Source organism: Styela clava, chromosome 13 (assembly GCF_964204865.1).
Source record: "Styela clava chromosome 13, kaStyClav1.hap1.2, whole genome shotgun sequence".
Taxonomy (NCBI): Eukaryota; Metazoa; Chordata; class Ascidiacea; order Stolidobranchia; family Styelidae; genus Styela; species Styela clava.
Genome location: NC_135262.1, coordinates 18568401 through 18586205, shown reverse-complemented (window position 1 = coordinate 18586205; position 17805 = coordinate 18568401). Strand labels below are relative to the sequence as shown.

The 17805-nt window shown below is 33.9% G+C and overlaps 1 protein-coding gene across 1 annotated transcript; it reads left to right on the top strand.

Annotated features, from left to right (window-relative positions):
- Window positions 1-5726: 5726 nt before the first annotated feature.
- LOC120332683 (uncharacterized) lies at window positions 5727-17805 on the top strand. The gene is made up of 7 exons (XM_039399983.2): window positions 5727-6168; window positions 7076-7185; window positions 8989-9151; window positions 9433-9586; window positions 10470-12008; window positions 12119-12167; window positions 17102-17805. The coding sequence occupies exons 1-7, from the start codon at window positions 5788-5790 to the stop codon at window positions 17166-17168; spliced, it is 2463 nt and encodes an 820-aa protein (XP_039255917.2). The 5' UTR covers window positions 5727-5787; the 3' UTR covers window positions 17169-17805.

Below are 17805 nucleotides of genomic sequence, written 5' to 3'. Positions count from 1 at the left end.
TCTATTAGGCATATGCAAACCGTAGTTGTCTCTTAAATAAATAAACTTACAACTAAGTGAGGATTGTCGCTTCTTTTTCTCGTAAGTGAAAACCACACAGGAATAGTTCAGAAAATACCTGATATTTATTGAGTTATATATTTCATATCAGCAGGCAATATCTTCTATAAGCAAACAGAGCTTGCTGTTTTCATTGTTTAGTTGTATTTAGGTAACAACTTTATAACGGAATTAATAAACACTATTTTCAAAGGTACGCAATTATTGGCATTTATTTAACACTCATTGTAGCTAACAAGTCAAATTATCTGAATATGGATAATAATTGTCCGTATATGAATATATATAATAAAAATGAAAAGGCTATACCTAATGATATCGAGTTCAAAGTCAATATTGTTAACACTTTGAAATAATTGATTAGGAGATAGGTGGAAGAAGTAATATTTCAACAATACTTCATATTCAAAACTTTTAAAATAGGTGAAAAATGAAAATAATAGCTAAGAATTTTTGACGTATTTCGACGGATTCGTAGTTCTGAATAATCTTGGCTAACTCGTTTATTTAAGAACTTCGCGATTAAATATTTAAATAAAATTAACGAATAATACGCTATATGACACTTAATTTAATTTTCAAAATTATATTTTTATTCAGACCAAAAAACGGATTTGTATAATTGGATAGTAGAAGAGGAATATTGTTATACCGAAAGTTTAGGCGTATTGAAGTTAAGGGCAGAATAAACAAATGAAATGTATGGGGTAGTAGAGTATAAGGTAGGTAGATAATAGAGTTCAATCGGTTCTAGGATATTCAAGGTTCATGCTAATAAAACAAAATCTTCAATACCCGCTAGTCAAAGTCAAAAAATTAGCCGAGGTCACCATACAATGTAATATTCCTTGGATATTTTATTTATAGAAAGGCGCTGTCACTTCAACGTTGTTTGTTAGGTGCTTAACGCAAATTATCCTCTATTTTCACGTGTTTTGTTGCCATGATCCTTCATATAGAAGCATTCTTAACAAGGGGTCCGTGTCATCCCGTTTCCCACGAGCGTTATCTACCGTAAAACCCCACGAGGACCGCCTACATCAAAACGCACTCACTAATTAAGACGATCTCGCGCGGAAAATGGAAATCTGGCATCGGATGGTTTTTGTTTCGTCCGAAAAGCAGTGCAAGGTGACTAAAGTAGCTTATGAGAAAAACGCGAATGAAAAACAAGCAATAAGACAATTACTGCTAATATTTCTACGGTAGGCCGAAAACATGAATATACCATTTCCGTCATCCCTAAAGACAACTCATCTCTCAGGCGTTGAATTGCGAACACGTATTCTTAATGCATCGAAATCTCTGCGACCTTTGACGAACGGAATGCGCGGACGCAACAAAATATCCATTAATTACCGTTGTGACGCAGGTTATCTATATTAGAAATTTTGAACTTTGATTGAATAAAAACCACAAGATTCAATAAAATAAAACATAGATATTCAATATGTATATCAATGTATGCCAATATATATTAGAATAATTTTGTTGCGTGGTTATATGTAAATGATGAATTATCGGCTTTAAAAATCTGAATAGACAGCAATTCCAAACTAGCGAGATTTTGTTTTTTCGATATGTATGTATAATGCACAAACAAACAACATATTGTTAGTTGATACTAATTGCCTGGTCTATAAGTATCTTAGGATAATTGACATTATATTTTTGTAATGTAACGTTTGATTTTATTGGGTAATATTATTGAATTAATAAAACATTATTTATCGAAAAACGGACGCCGATAATATTAATTAGCAAACGAATAAAATGTCTAGGGAGCTATGAACCACGCAATGTATGTCGAATATTTTACAACATCCGTAAACGGGTGTGAATCGATGAGATTTTAAGGGAAATCTGTTTAGTTAAAATGCTGAAAAGCCTCGGTGAAGAATATTTTTACTGTCAAATGGTTTCAACAATATTTCCAAAAATATTTGCGACTCAACGAAGCCGATCAATTCATCAGATAATTTATTCCAAATCCTAACTATTTCGCTTAGAATTTGATATATACTGTGAAAAATATAAACGCACATGTGACGAATTTGCAAAAGGCAAGATGGTAATCGTCCAACCGTAGAGATGACATCAATTTCTCGACGGTGGAAAGATCTATAAGTTTGACAATGCGAGACGTCTCATACACCGAAATCACATTTTTCTATCACAAACAAGTTTCAACTAAAGAGCTAGATCATAATGCTTTGTTTATGAAAAGTGACTTTGATATATTTGACAATCGGCAGGTAGATCATAAGGTGAATCTGCTGATATTCCTGCCAGAGTGCCTTCATCATAGCTGCCTGAATGTCATTATCAAAGAATTAAAGCCCGAAGTAGCCCGCGCATTTGTAATTACGCCGCGTGGTATACGGCATATTTGAAAACGGTAACGCGATAAACGTGCGTTCTACTCGTCTGATCATTGCGTACAAACGCCTATATCAAGAAAATTGTGTGTGTATAGTAGATCTCTATCATAAATATAGCGTTTTTGATAGTTCATTCCTGGATTAAATTATAGGAAGCTCTTGTAATCTGATTTTTTTGATAACCACAGCAAAGACCAGACATCGCTTTTCCAAAGTCCTGGAAAACATAAAAATAAATAATTGAATCAATGTGAAAATTCTCGTTCTAACTTTTATTCATAAACAAATGACAGGTACAGAAACCCATATAAAATGGGATGATTCGTTGAAAATAAAAATATTAATTTTGGCACTTTTACACGAAAATGAATGAGAACTGAAACTCTTGATGGCGAAAAGCATAACCAGATTCTGCACAAATTTATGGTATTTTGATTATATATATATTAAAATTTTAGTAAATATAATAAATGAGAAAAAAAAACAGTTTTATGAAAGATATGCGAAAAATATTCCTCGAATTAAATTTCACCTAATTCTATACATTAAACGTCTAAAAGTTGCAATTAAACCTAATATATTAACAGAATAGTTGATTTAATAACAATTTTCTGTGTGTGAAGGTAGCAAGAAACAGAATTATCTGGTGAAAAGGACTCTGGCTAGCGAGTTCATGAACTTTGAGTCGGTCGCTAAACGATTTGGCGGCCATTTCCCAATCACCGTAGATCAGACATGTCGTGATAAGATATCGCCATATAGGCATAAATATTGCATTGCAGTAGCATGAATTGATAAAGACCACAGATTTGAATACTGGCTAATGAGGCCGAACGATAAACCTCGTACAATGACAGGTAAAGCTACAGATCAGTCATGATATTCATATTTCGTTATAATCTAATAAATGATTTAAAAAAATTGCAAGACGCTAAAAAATAACGGTGCCGGAGCCCATGATGAAATTTCGAAGTCCGTCGCCGATTTCAATATTACATTTTTAGTTGCCGATATATCTTATATATACAATTTATGATCACAATTGTTGTACTTTTATCACCTCAATTCTTAGCTGATTTAAAGATCGTCTGTGAGTATTTCCATTCAATCAGCTTTATAAATGACATAATAAAACTCGAACCGCTTTCAAATTACGACCAGATGATTAATAATTCAATCATTAAGCGAGTTGCAGTTCAGAAATCGAAATCATCCGTCCAGTGCATGAAATTGAACATGGCCTCGACTCGGATATCATTGATGTGATTTTTTTTATTTTAATATTCGACATTTTGTATTCACTAAAACAAAAATCATATTCGAACAATCGTACAACGTAATATTCTAATTACTTCATGCTAAAAGTATTTAGACAAAGTTGCTATAATAAAGGTAATATTATGTTTAATTCGAAGTTATTTAATTACTACTGTATATCACAAAATGAAGTGAGCTCATAAGGATCATCATATCATGTCCCAACCAAGCGCGAATTCCCAATGAATAGACATTTAATTCTCCATTTACGAGCAAAGCCATTCTTGAAAGGTGTAATCATAATATAGTTGTGTCTCATAAATGATTATACTTAGTGACATTAGGCATGCTGGATATACGCATATGATATAACATGAAGCTTAAAACGTTCAGAAATGATTCAAAAGCATTCATAGAAGCTCTGCAGTAATAGCAATACCACGATGAAAGTTATACACAGCCGTATCTAGTTTAGGAATCATTGTAATAATATCATTTTCACGTTTGAATCGAACCATTAATGAATTTGCACATTTGTAAACTTCTCCATCAATTTTCGAAAATAATGTAATTATTAAAATGTGTTCATCAAATTTATTGTATAATGTATCGTGATTTGGTTTGATAATATTGAAGTTATGTTCAACCCTACTTATGTTCGGCAGTTCGATTGACTTTTCCACTAACTTCGCGTTACCTCGAAAACGTCCGGAACTTATAAATCGTCAATGAATGTTTTCGCTCGCTAAACAACAGTGCGGTGCGTGGAAAGTTAAATAAACTAACTGGTAAACAGGTCTTATTTATTAGGAGTTTCAGTTTCCAATCATAGTTAGAAGTATATTTCAGGAAACTATATGTCGTGTGTTGATGTCTTATTTTGAGTCGGTGCGTGCTTACTTAACAATTTTATTCAACTTATTCTGTTCGCAAGTATCAAAGTAGGAGTTGTGTAAAAGTAATTCATTTTTGTGGTATATCATATTTAGATTAAAAACTATACGAACAATGCTTTTTTACTTTAGTTATAAATGATGTAAAAATTAGTTTGACAATTATTGCTTCCTATTGCGGTCACTCTAATATATATAGCATGTTTTCTATGTAACACTAATACAAAAAAGAACTACGATTGGTGCAGTTTGATGAAAAGAGAGAATTGAACGTGAATTCACAGTAATTCGGTCTTTTCAAAGATCCACCTGCTTGTATGTGTGAGTATTTGAATTTGGCCAATGAAGTATCAATGAAATTTACGTTGAGTTGTAATTTTGACTACAAACATTTCACGGGGGTGTTATGGCAACAATTGAAATAAATACGTTTTTGTGATTAATAAACAACGGTATATATAATTATTATTGATGAAGTCTTGGACACTGTTATTTGAACGTTAAATAGTTCGAAGAAGCACGCTTGCTCTCAAACCTCAGATGCAAAAGTTTTCCAAATTTCTCAGTTTTTGTAATGCATTTCGATAATATCAAATTTTAACTTTATGTCATGACAGTATTATAGAGATCATTTTGTTTCTGCCATAATTTAAAGTTGTAAATACCTGATAAATTGTAGAGTGAATTTGAGTCAAGCAAGATCTCATGCGGTATTTGAGCTACTGCCAAACAAGAGAGCACCGCTTACGAATAGCGAACGCGTCAGTCATAAATGAGCCGAATATTTTTTCTCTCTTCCGCACGGTTTTTCGTCTCTCGTTCATTTGTTTGGTTTTATCCTCTCTCATCACTTTTAAATCCTGATGCCGATAACTTGGAAAATTCGTTGTTGAGAGTGGTGTATCAGATATGAACTAAAATATTAATAGGCTATTATAATTTTGCAACATAACTCAGTTTTCCTGCAGAGGTATATGCAGTGTGATTGGTACCAAGCTGAAGTGCGAGCAGGAACGATAAAATAGTCAGACCAAGGCGTTATGTCTAGCTGAAAGGATTGAGATTATTGTATAAGGCAATTTATTTACTGAACTTGAAAAACTTACAAGATATATAATATCTCATTTGCAGATTATATATCAATGCTTCTAGTATCTAGTTATTAGAGAAGTGTTGTATACTTGGGAAATATATCTATGATGTTAATTCCTTCTCAGTTGAACTTGGGATCTAACACCAATACTGTGAAAGACAAGTACTTTTCCGCCTCTGCAATTTACTCAAGTAACCCCGTGCCTGTAACCCCTGGAAGCGTAGAAAACTCTCCAGGAAGCGCAGGAAGTCGACCGGTGTATCAATGCCCATCGGCTGATGGTCGAATGTTTGCGCCAAAAATGCAGTCCGATATTCCGGGGTTTCACATGTACGCCGCGGCGGCGGTAGTGACCGGTCAACCCGGCTCATCGGCTCTCAATTCACCGGCAAGTTACGCTGCAGCTTCCGCACCAACACACAGCATAGTTCCACCACATTACGGCTCTCCTGCAATTGATCCTTCACCATATTACACGCCGCTGGTGGGTTTGCTTTTTTGATTTCATATTCTCAAATATGTTTGTTATCATGTAAAAGGGAGTGGTAACATGGGTAAACATGTACTAGCGTTGTACATGAAAACCCATTTAGCATTTTGACGTCACATTCGACATATTTTGTCATATTCATTTTATAGACATTTAGATGAATGCAAACTCTACATTTTTAGTATTTATCCCCCAATCTCAAAGAATAGTATATAATACCCAAAAGGTAAAAACATATGTTCATATTGAGTTCCTAATATTTTCATACTCTTTATAACTAATATACCCAGTCATCATATTTAATACAAAGTTTATACATATATACACTATCAAAGCTGAAAATATTGATTGAATCTTATCCGTTCTTACACAACGATAAAATGTCATCGGGCCGCCATTTTAGTTTGGATATCAAATAAGAGAGGGCCATTGCCAAAAACAAAAAATTCTGTTTTGTTTTGAAATCTATCGTTATTTTAATTAAATGTATAACTCTGAACATACAAGTAAATATTTATTTTAATTTTTTTTAAATTTGTCGAGGAACTATTTGAAGGTAATGAATTAAGTGGCAACAATTCACTTTTGTTTTTCGTAAAGTTTAGCATCGCATTACGAAATTCACGATGAGCAAGCAAACACGATTTCAAATTTCCTTTTCAAATTCATTTTTAGGTTTTCAAAACTTATTTGTGATCATGACTATAAAGGTATTTGATGAAGAAATTTGATAGTTTCTTTCAATTCAACAAAACGTTGAAATTAATCCTGATTGTAGAACTATAGATTTATGAACAGAAACTTACCAGTATCTAGCAATACAAAGTTGTAACAAATATATAGATTCTAAACCATGAGTGTTTTGCAATATTTCACTCATAATTTTATTTTGTATTTCTAGGGATCTGGATATGATATGAAGGGTGACATGTGGAGCGGTGGATACAATCAGCCTGCTCCAACATATTATCAATATGATACAGGATTTGGACCGCAGTATCCGTACGAAAGGTAAAACACAATCTTGTGCTTGGTGATATAACAAAGATATACATTCAGATTCTGGATGTCATAAAACATACCCTTTAATCTCAGCCTTTCTTAAAGCCTGAAAAAACTTCTGGTATTGCAGTTACAAGTTCATTCAATCGCTATAATTTTGGTTGGTATATTTTAGTTGCTCGCTATCTTTAACTAGATGATAGGTGAGTCCCTGAAATGGTAATGCATAGTTGGCCAAACTCAATTGTATTTTAATGTTGACGAAAATAATAGAACTGTACCCTGGCAAAATTCGAACAAAAAAGGATTCTAAACTTGCATTGTTACTTCATGAGGAGAGAAAAATATTTAATATTGATTTGAGAGGTATTCATTTGATAAAAACAATAATATATTTTTTTTACAATATTAGATTTTACCACCATTTAAATTTGAAAATATTCAACTTTCCACCTGAAATTCGGAGCCGTTTGCATTTATTTCCACATCCGACATTATTTCCACATTCTGCATTGTTAGGCAATGAACTAATAAGGGTAATGTTTATTGGTTTGGGCATATGAAAAATCTAACTTGGCGGTCGCCAGTTAATGCCATTTAACAATATATTTCATTTGCCCATGGGCGGAATGTAAAATGGCGAATTATGAAACGGACTGAATTTTACCGACTGAATTTTGTGTCGTAAAAAGCTTGGTAAGAGATGACCAGATAAATTGAATGTAAATTCAAATCTAATCTAAATTACAGAAGCCGTCAAAAGATTTAAAATTTTTGTTTATCCGCTATCAAGATTACAAATTAGATTCTGAAACAATAGCTCATAGCTGACATATTAACCCACGATCTACTACAAAATTGATGTTCAAATTTACAAAAATCTATTGTAGTGAATATTAAATATATACGATGGAATTTCAAATTTCAAGGTCGTCAGCAAGTTTTGTGGGATTATTGTCTTCATGTAGATAAAATACTCCCAAATATACAATGCATGAAATATCGCGGTTATATGCGATTCATAAGATCGCTAAACTGATAATTTGTGGTATTCAGTTTATATGTTACATTCATGCCGTATGTTTGTTCCAGTTTGCAATGATCGGAACATACAACTAAAGACATTGATCAATCCTACTTCATATGCCGTCAAACAATAAATCTGTAACATTTCTACAATTCCTGTATTATTACTATATGTTAATATGTTTTGTACAATGATCGCTGTAGACATGGCAGAAAATAACAATATCTGACGTAGTTTGCGTATTGCATGTGACAAAAATTTAAAAGCTTCTCATAAATAGAACGATAAAAATATGATGTGTGAAAATTTTGGTTTTCTAGAACAGGAAATGCAAAAGGGAAATATTAGGTTGTAAATTGAAAGGTTTTACATGCTATTCATGATATTTATCCCCGACAGATTATTGTCATCGATTCGTCGCCTACTGTCTCGACCCTGATCGTTGTTATACACGTACCATTTCGTTGTATTTATATATCAAATGTCATATGCCCAAGTCAACTTTGCTTTATTAAAATTTACACCAATTGGAAATAGACTCGGGTCAGAGAAATAAAGTATTTCATCTTTAGGAATCATCTCATTATTCACAACTTTTTTATATTTTGTAATTGAATGGAAGAAATTTGCAATTTGTACACAATAGCATGTGCCACGAGATCTGGTAAACGATTCACCATTGTTCTTGACCATATATTTAACTAAGATAAGAAGACCAACCTGTACGAGGGCGGGTGTTCCACCACGACATTAAGAAGTCATTCATCGTGTTTCATTATTTTCAGATACTGTGGCATGGATATGAACGATGGTGTACGGCGGAAAAACGCAACCCGCGAATCGACAAACACTTTGAAAGCTTGGTTACAAGAACATAAAAAGAATCCATACCCAACGAAAGGCGAAAAAATTATGTTGGCAATCATAACAAAAATGACTTTGACACAGGTTTGTCCAAAATTTAAAGAGTATAACACATTTAAATTCATAATATCAAGGTTTATTTCTGTTTTTTTTACCAAAGATTTTTCAAATTATTTTAAGGCCCAATTAAACCTTGGTAAAATATTAAAATAAAAATGATAAGTCGACACTTTTCAGTTTTTCATATTTTTAAATATTTAAGTCAAATCATCTTTACTTATTAATTTGTGAATGGTGTATTTTAGAAGCGTATATCTGATGATTGTCTAAATGCACTGTCACTTATAAACTGACATGTATTACAGGTATCAACGTGGTTTGCTAACGCTCGAAGGCGTTTGAAGAAAGAAAACAAAATGACGTGGATTCCGAAAAATAGAGCAAATGAGTCAGGCTCAGGCAATGAAGACAGAAGGCAAAGTGACGACAAAGACACTGATGAAAAATCAGACGATGAAGGCAAGTTTCATTCTCAAGCCCCAAAGAATAAGTATTCTGAACTCGAGTAAAATATACTTACATATAGGACGATGTCGCAGTGTGTGTTTTGGCGTCTGAGACAAACGATAATTCAAGTCGGTAAACATAAATATACATTACGTTTTATAATTTGTTTCAAATGGAGTCGATCAATGGAGCCCCATACCACATCTATGTCGCAATAGTATATGATATTTCATATGTGTTTGCTTATTGCGCATAAGATCACTCGAATGTATTTTCAGTTAAAAGTAGCGACTGGGAATATCGGAGTCTTGGCACATTGCGTTAAGATAATAACGAAGATTTGAATCCATAAGTCAAAAATAGGCAATGTGTAATAAAGTGATATAATCGACACCATCTAAATTCTAATTAATAATGTATACTGCATCTGATACGTTTTGTTTAAAATTTGCGCGCATTCTATCGAGGCCATATGGTGCCCGTGATAAGTCTTTCTTGCCTGCCGTCCCCCCACTTGCCTGAGATAAAGTCTTCTAATCAAACCACAACTAAAGCAACCTTAATACATTAGTAAATAGCCTGAGAAATGAATAGGGCCAAACCAAAATGACAGAACTATTACGTGGGAAATTTTTCGGTAGGTTTTCTGGTAGAATGTCATAATATCCGTTCAAATTGAATTATCGCGCCCTTTAAAAACAGCCGTTTTAATTTGGATTCGTCATGGATTTGAAATTACTTGGTAGCCTTAGCAAGATAATAGATGTAAGTTATTTGACATGTCCCACGGTAGATGGTAGCAACAAAATTTTCAAACCATATACTGCTGATAATTTTCATGCTTTTATTATCGCAAGATCGTATACTGATCTATTTTTTTTTACTTTTGTTATAGATTGCAAATCGGTAAAAGACGATGACGAACAACCAACCGACATGAAACTTGAAGGCAATTCTGAATCCAATCCATCATGCCAATATGATCAGCAAAATTCATCCTCTCTGCACTTCCCGCGTCAACCTATCACTGCTGAGGACAATTGTCCAACTGATTCAATGGTGTCAGATTCTGTGGAATCAAAACCCAGTTTAGACTATGATCGTCCATCCTTACATGCTGGAAATGCTAGTGCAGCACTGGGAGATAAATTACCTGGAATGGGCCAACAAGGCGCCCTTGCAAGGTACGAAAGCGGCAGCCATGATAACTATAATCGCCCAATTTGGTCACCAATAGACTCGCACCCACAAAAGAATATGAATTTAGCTCGCCCTTACATTAGCGGCTACAGTTCCGAATATTCGTATCAAGGATCTTATAATCATGAAATCAACGGCTTATCTGGACGACGAATGTCGTCCTCACTTCCTCAACCATACTCTTCCAATTTTGAAATGCAACCCATGACACATCAAGGCATGCCTCAAAATGTGCAGGATAGTCTTCCACTTCATCATCACTCTTCTACGACGGCACCCCACATGGCTGGAAAGATGTATTCACCGTTGTCATGTGAAAGTGTAAGTAAACAATGCAACAGTTCAGTTGGAGCACGAGAAGGCGATATTGGTCAGACGGATGCGGTACAACGAAACCAATATCCTTATACATCGCCTGTAACCAATCTCCGAAATTGGGTTAACGGAGTATTCCATGGACCGCATCACCAAGCTTCTGGTATGTGCGAAAAGAAATCACCATCAGAGACAGATGCAGGAATGACACCAGAAGAATCAGGTCAATTTTCAGATCATTCTCAGTATAATCAACGATATATGCACCCAAACCATTCTCACTCCACAGATGACACAATGGGAGATTCCTATATGTTGCAACACCGATCGTTGCCTGCACCATATAATAATTATTATCACGAACCAGTTGGTAATGATATGGCAGGTACATATCCACCCCAAAGTATTACTGACGTCAATCAACACCCCGGTACAACATACTACAGTCATCAGTCAGATACATCAAACCACTCTCTTCTCAGCACATCTAACAGTTCTGATCCATCACGAGTTCGTCCAAATAGTTCAACAACACAAGAATCATTTGTTGCCGCATCTGGAAGTTCAAGTTCGGCAGCGTCAAATGTGCTTGGTGCGCCCCAACATTGTCACACCAGTCCTTCACCATGTCAGCCAAACACCTCTAAAATATCGGAACGACGTCCATCCACTTGTCAAAACATGCCTTACTATGATACATCAGATGACACATCTGCAACACCGACAAGATCAAGCGTTCCACCTCCGCCGTACGCAAGCCAATGCAAATTTGGAAGCAGTGCCTCACAGTCACAGTCGTTTCTCGGGAACCCACCCCATGCAGAATATCCTTTGTCGCACAGACCAACAAACTACGACAGCCTGGATCCAACCTCAAACAAATCCGCCACATCACATTCACCAAGACCAATTACAACAGGTACTGAATGTATATTTATGCATATTATTTCTACAATATCAATAGTCATTTGAGGTCATTATATCAAAATATAATTGTCTATTATTCAAATATATTCTCTCTTTTTGTAGGAATACATTCGCGTGATGGAGGAAGTTACAGCTGCAGCATTCCCTCGGAGTAAGTATTTTACGTTAACTGTACATATTTTTTCTTAAATATTTGATACTGGGCTTTTTTGTGGATTCTGACATGGAAGTGATAGACTTAAAGCATAACAATTAAAGTATGACATCACCAAAAAGTTGTTCCGCGATCGTTTAGGAAACGAACGAATAATGTATTCAACCAAATTATCGCAAGTTACTTGCTAATTTGCACCCATTAGCTAGCGACATTAAGTCTGCTGTTGACAATAAATATTACCGGTAATAATCATTTCTTGATTAAAGAGTAAACGATTGTGTTTTATATGAGTAACGCAATCAAATAATTGCCGCTTCCAGACAAAAAACCGACAGGTAGATCATAAAAGAATGCGGGGTAATGGCGACCGCAACTGTATATGAAAATGCCATTAATTTGTCGCACTTGTGACGACATTGTCACATCAGCGGCGCCGTCTGGTCAAATTCGATATTGACATTTTCGGTGCAGATATGATACTTAACATTGAAAAACTGCTATTTTGATTACGTTTTTTTTTTGCAATACCCATATTTTTTAAATGGCTATTTGCTGTTGAACCTTTAAATAAGAGATTAAGTGAACCTGCTTTCGTGGACAAGCTGATCTTTATGCAGCAGAATTTAATTATTAAATTTTACCTCAATTCTAAGTCTTTTTATACATGCTTAGCACCGACACTAACCAATTTCAAGTTTGCAATAAAAATACTTAAACGACATTTTTACTTTTATAAGCCCAATATAAAAATATTACCTTCAATGATATATGCAATTAAAATTATGTTTATCCGTAGCGGTTCTTAATATTTTCAAAACTATTTGTTGAAATGGTTTTATGATATCCAAATAGTAGAATTTTGTGTGTTTTAGAAATCGGAAAATATAATGCGCATCAAAATCCTTCAGTAAATCCACAATGTAATCAAACACAGTGTAGTGCTTTGTAATTCGATACGCTCCATTTATAATAATTTTTAAGCTTTGACACGCGACTTCTCATTTAATCCGGAAACTTTTTATGATTTGAAATTTTCTGGCTTTATAGAAACAAAAGTGGGTAGCCTAAATTGGCGCCATGACCAGCGACTGTAACTGAGCCTACCGGCGCCTACATCATGCTTCGCCGTGAAATATTGAAGTTTTTGATACCTTGTATTAAACATCAGTCGATCAATAGATTATTTTTGTCTAGTTTTGTTTTGTTTGAAAGTGCCATATCTACTTATTTAATGCATAAAAATATATTTAACACGATTGATACTTAGAAACAAAAGATTTGAGGTGTGATTTGACTTTTTCACTTTTTGGAACGCCATTGTCATCTCGATTGGCCCAAGGCCGTGGCGTGTCACATTATAGCGACACGACCCCCAATTTGGCAAAATCCCTTGTTTTATTATGTGATTAGTATCAATCAGTTAGTTGACATTATTTGACACCATAATTATTTACTTAAAATTATTTCAAATCAAGCACAGTCTGGTATGATCAAAGATGTATAACATTGAACATCACGGTATGTTAACCACGGCCCAACCTTGGAAGTGGTGTTATATTTTGTAGATTTTTACCTGACCGGGCAATATTGTATCTCAAAATTCGACACAGAAGAATTGTTTACAAATAATAACTAACTATATCTGAGTTAGACATAAACAGACGTGTCATAGAAACCTCGCTGACGACACAGATAACTTAAATGGCGCCTTTGGTCTGTTATATTGAAGCCAAATTTCTGGCATGTTAGGATTTTGTATAAACCCCTAATTGCAAAATATCAGTAACTTACTGAAAAACCTACCATTTGATATAGGATAACAATTCTGTATGGCCAATTCTGTAAATAACATCTAGGATATAAATTAACTTCTACTAATACAATCAATTTGAATACAGTTTGCATAAAATACGGGATTCTTTTCAAACTTCACTTCAATGGAACCTTGAAGGGCGCTAGTAAAAGTTGGCAAATATTACATTTTTCGATAACCTATTTATAAAACCTATTCGACACACTAGTATTTTTTCAAGTTTTCCTGTTTTTATCAATGTATCAATGGTATTTGCGCTTTTCGAAAAAAAAATTCGAATCGAAATAACTTCAGAACAAATATTCCTAATCTGATTTTTACCAAGCTTATCAAATTATCACGCTTGGTATAAAAATATAAAACGCTTGAGTGATTTAAATATGAATCATACTTGATGAATAATAATCGAGAATGATAAACCCACCTGTTGTGAATTAACTATTATATCATTTGCCCTATTTAAATTTCCGGTCAAACAAATCGAAGTCAGTATACACGATCTTAGTCTTTCTTTAAAAATGCTTTTATTTTGATATAAAACTTTGTAAACACGCTACTAGACGTCTACATATTTGTTATTAGCATTGGCACTTGAACTCATAAATACGAGAAATACGATATTCTTATATTGTTTAATAAGCATAGGAAATATGGAGTCGGTAATTTCTACGAAATGATTTTCAGTGATCCATTTGACCTATCCCGCGCCTAAATTTTTCATATTTGGAAGGGGAAAGTATTTCGTCTTATGTGGCAATTCGCTACAATATAATACGACACAGTAAATTTGCTACGTAATCGTTTGTAATTACATCCAAAATGACGTCATTTACTTGAAATAATGAAATCAATTTCAAAATTTATTGAATTAAGTTCATTGTTTTTGGCATTTTAGATCAAAATTCGATTGGGTTATATCCAGTAAACACAACTATACCTTGAACAGCAAAATCAGTCAACAGCACTGCTGCTTTCTCTGTTGTGTTGCCTACATTAGGGCAGCCAAAAATCGGATTACCAGTTACATAATCAATGGCTCACGTTTGTTCGCCTAAATAATATTAAACTGCATTAACCGAACAAGTAAATCCCCACGCCGTCGCCATTTTATTTTCGACTATACCCGTTCGTACAACAAACGTTTAAGAATTTCCTAGTTTCCTAAAGTGTACTTACATTTGTGTTGCCAATAAAACAAGTTAAATCTGGAAATAGTCGTTCCGGTCCCCAGTTTAATTTGCATGTTTATTTTTCTAAGTCATTATACTTGATATTCATCTCATTTATGGGAGCTTATGTGCGATACAATCTTTAATATTTGTACAAAATAGATATACCGGTTGCTACATATGGTTTAGTCATGCAATACGGCATATACAATAAGGTACATAATCTTAGATCGCGATTTTATGCTATTTATTACGGTGATGTAAAACTCAGATATAGCCTCGTTGATTTTTTTTTTCAAATATTCCGACACACGTTGCCTATTTACGTCTACCTACGATTGCTAGTTTTTTTTAGAGTATTTTTAATTCCTAATGTAATATTAGGAATAGAAAGCAAATATGACCTTCTCAAGATGATTAGCTCGTGGTTATGACGTGGTTAGATTCCATTAGTTCCCATTAAAGCTATAAAAATTGTACCTAAAAAATGATACTTAATCGGAAAACCGACTGTTTTTTCCTTTTTTAACACAGACAGAAAAGTTCACTGCACTCTGTCCCTAGATAGGATAGTTCATCTGAGATGATCATCAGGTCCAGATGTTTATCATATAGCGATCTACCGAATTGCTCCGTTATATAGTCAGTTATTTCTCCTTTATTTGCAACATGACCCATCAACCCAGGGAAAAATCGACATTAGTCCTCAACCTCACTCCGCGCACCCGTAAAATTATTTGTTGAAAAGCAGTTCAAGGTCTTGGCGAGGTCTAAGATGACAATTCTCAGTTTTTGAAATTTTGAAGTAGCATCTACCACGGGCCATTTAACTCATTTTATGTTTTAATTATTTCAGACTAACATTCATCAATTTGAGCATATGTACTTCAGTTTTTCTAGTAACAATAACTATTCTATTGAACAATACTAATGTATTTTATATACGAAAGTAGTTGAAAATTGATTTCCGAGCGCATCTAACCATTAAAAACATCTATTCATAAATTCGAGAATTCTTAGTTACTTGAATCGTTGTGTGACTGATTCATAAAACAAAGCCTTTAACTAGATCAGGAACGACAATCATTGATAAAATCAAATACTGTCATTTTAGATGTAAACAAATCGTTTAACAGAAAAATTTAAAATTCAGCAAAATACGATCAAATCGAGAATAAATGAAACTATAATTTATTGTTTATGTCAAGATAACGTAAAATTAATTTGTCAATTGACAAAATGGTCCCATTGTAGTAAATAGTTTGACAGCGGTAGAATAGTAGCGTTACCAATCGAGATGTATTGTAAATATTCCAAGACTAATTGAAAATTTACCATTTATGTAATTTTAATACAAGCTTAAGTGAAACAGTGTAAAGTAGGTATGTAGTCATGCCATGCACAAAATGAATTATATGACAATATACAATGACCATGCTGTCATTGACAGTAGTTTTTGACCGGGAGGGTTCTTGTTTTACATTGTACACTTTCGACACTGAATATCTTATTGCGTTCGCTTGTATTCACCGTTATAAACATCAAACTCTTTTACATACCTATATTTTCTTATCATGACCGTCTACCAATGAAAATTGTGACATTATGTCGCTAATGCTTTCGATTGAATGACTATATTTCATTCCTGTCTAAAGTAAATAAATAAAGACCAAACGAGTTAAAAGTTCAACTTGAAAACACTAATCGATTAATTCGTTTTGAATTTGATTAAATAGAAAATTACGACATTCGAAAGCAACAATAGGGAGTACAGTATTTTAATAGAACCTTTCCGAAAATACCTTGTTGTCTATTATCGATTTCTTGGGATGAAAAATTAGTTCTTTTAATAAATGCAATCGCCATACTCACACTATCATTACCCAGTTATGTTTTTTAATAAAAGTTACATCTATGATATAAAAATTTCACTTTTTTCCTTTCAGCGATGAAGCAAGAGAAATGAGGAAGATGCAACCGAGTGAAACTATAAATGAAAAATCGGGAAGATAATGAAATGTTTGCAAAACATAAGACGGAGAGCGAGAAAAAAACATGAAAGCATTCGATTGTGGAATTCGTGAAGCCAAAAATAACATCGACAAGAGAATGTCAAGGATGAATTCAGCATTGCTTGAGATTCGGAGACAAATGGCAGTAGAAAATCTTAGACAAAACTCATAAAATTAGCCGAGAAACGAGATTTTTGAGAGTCAAAATGAATAGATCGCTGGGCCCCTTTGCAAAAAGTGTATTTTGCGTCAAGCAAGTTTCAAGTTATTATAGTTAACGGAGGAAGTTACTATTACCTCTGGGCCTATATTCGATCGTACCACTATGGGGATTGTTTGAATCAACAAAGCAGTTGTATTTTAATTGAATGCTTAGTTATGTGAGTAGTGTGCGCTAATATAGTTGGTGTAAATTCACTACATAATTTATTTATTCTCAGAAAAAAATTGAGTTTTTTTACATAGTAGGTAATTAATCATAAAGGGGCCCATCAAACTTTACTGAAAAATCCAATACTTATATAGTGCTTAATTTCTTTCCCATTTCTTATATCATTATGATGCGACGACACACAAACATTCGAGTATATCTCATAAGAATTTGACATATTGACGATCTATTTACAAAAACCGACATA

Bases quoted from the DNA above. Each gene is read 5' to 3' on its own strand.
- LOC120332683 (XM_039399983.2), top strand. From the start codon at position 5,788: ATGATGTTAATTCCTTCTCAGTTGAACTTGGGATCTAACACCAATACT. The intron at 9,152-9,432 runs GTTTGTCCAAAA...CATGTATTACAG, and splicing joins CAAAAATGACTTTGACACAG to GTATCAACGTGGTTTGCTAA. The intron at 12,009-12,118 runs GTACTGAATGTA...CTCTTTTTGTAG, and splicing joins ACCAAGACCAATTACAACAG to GAATACATTCGCGTGATGGA.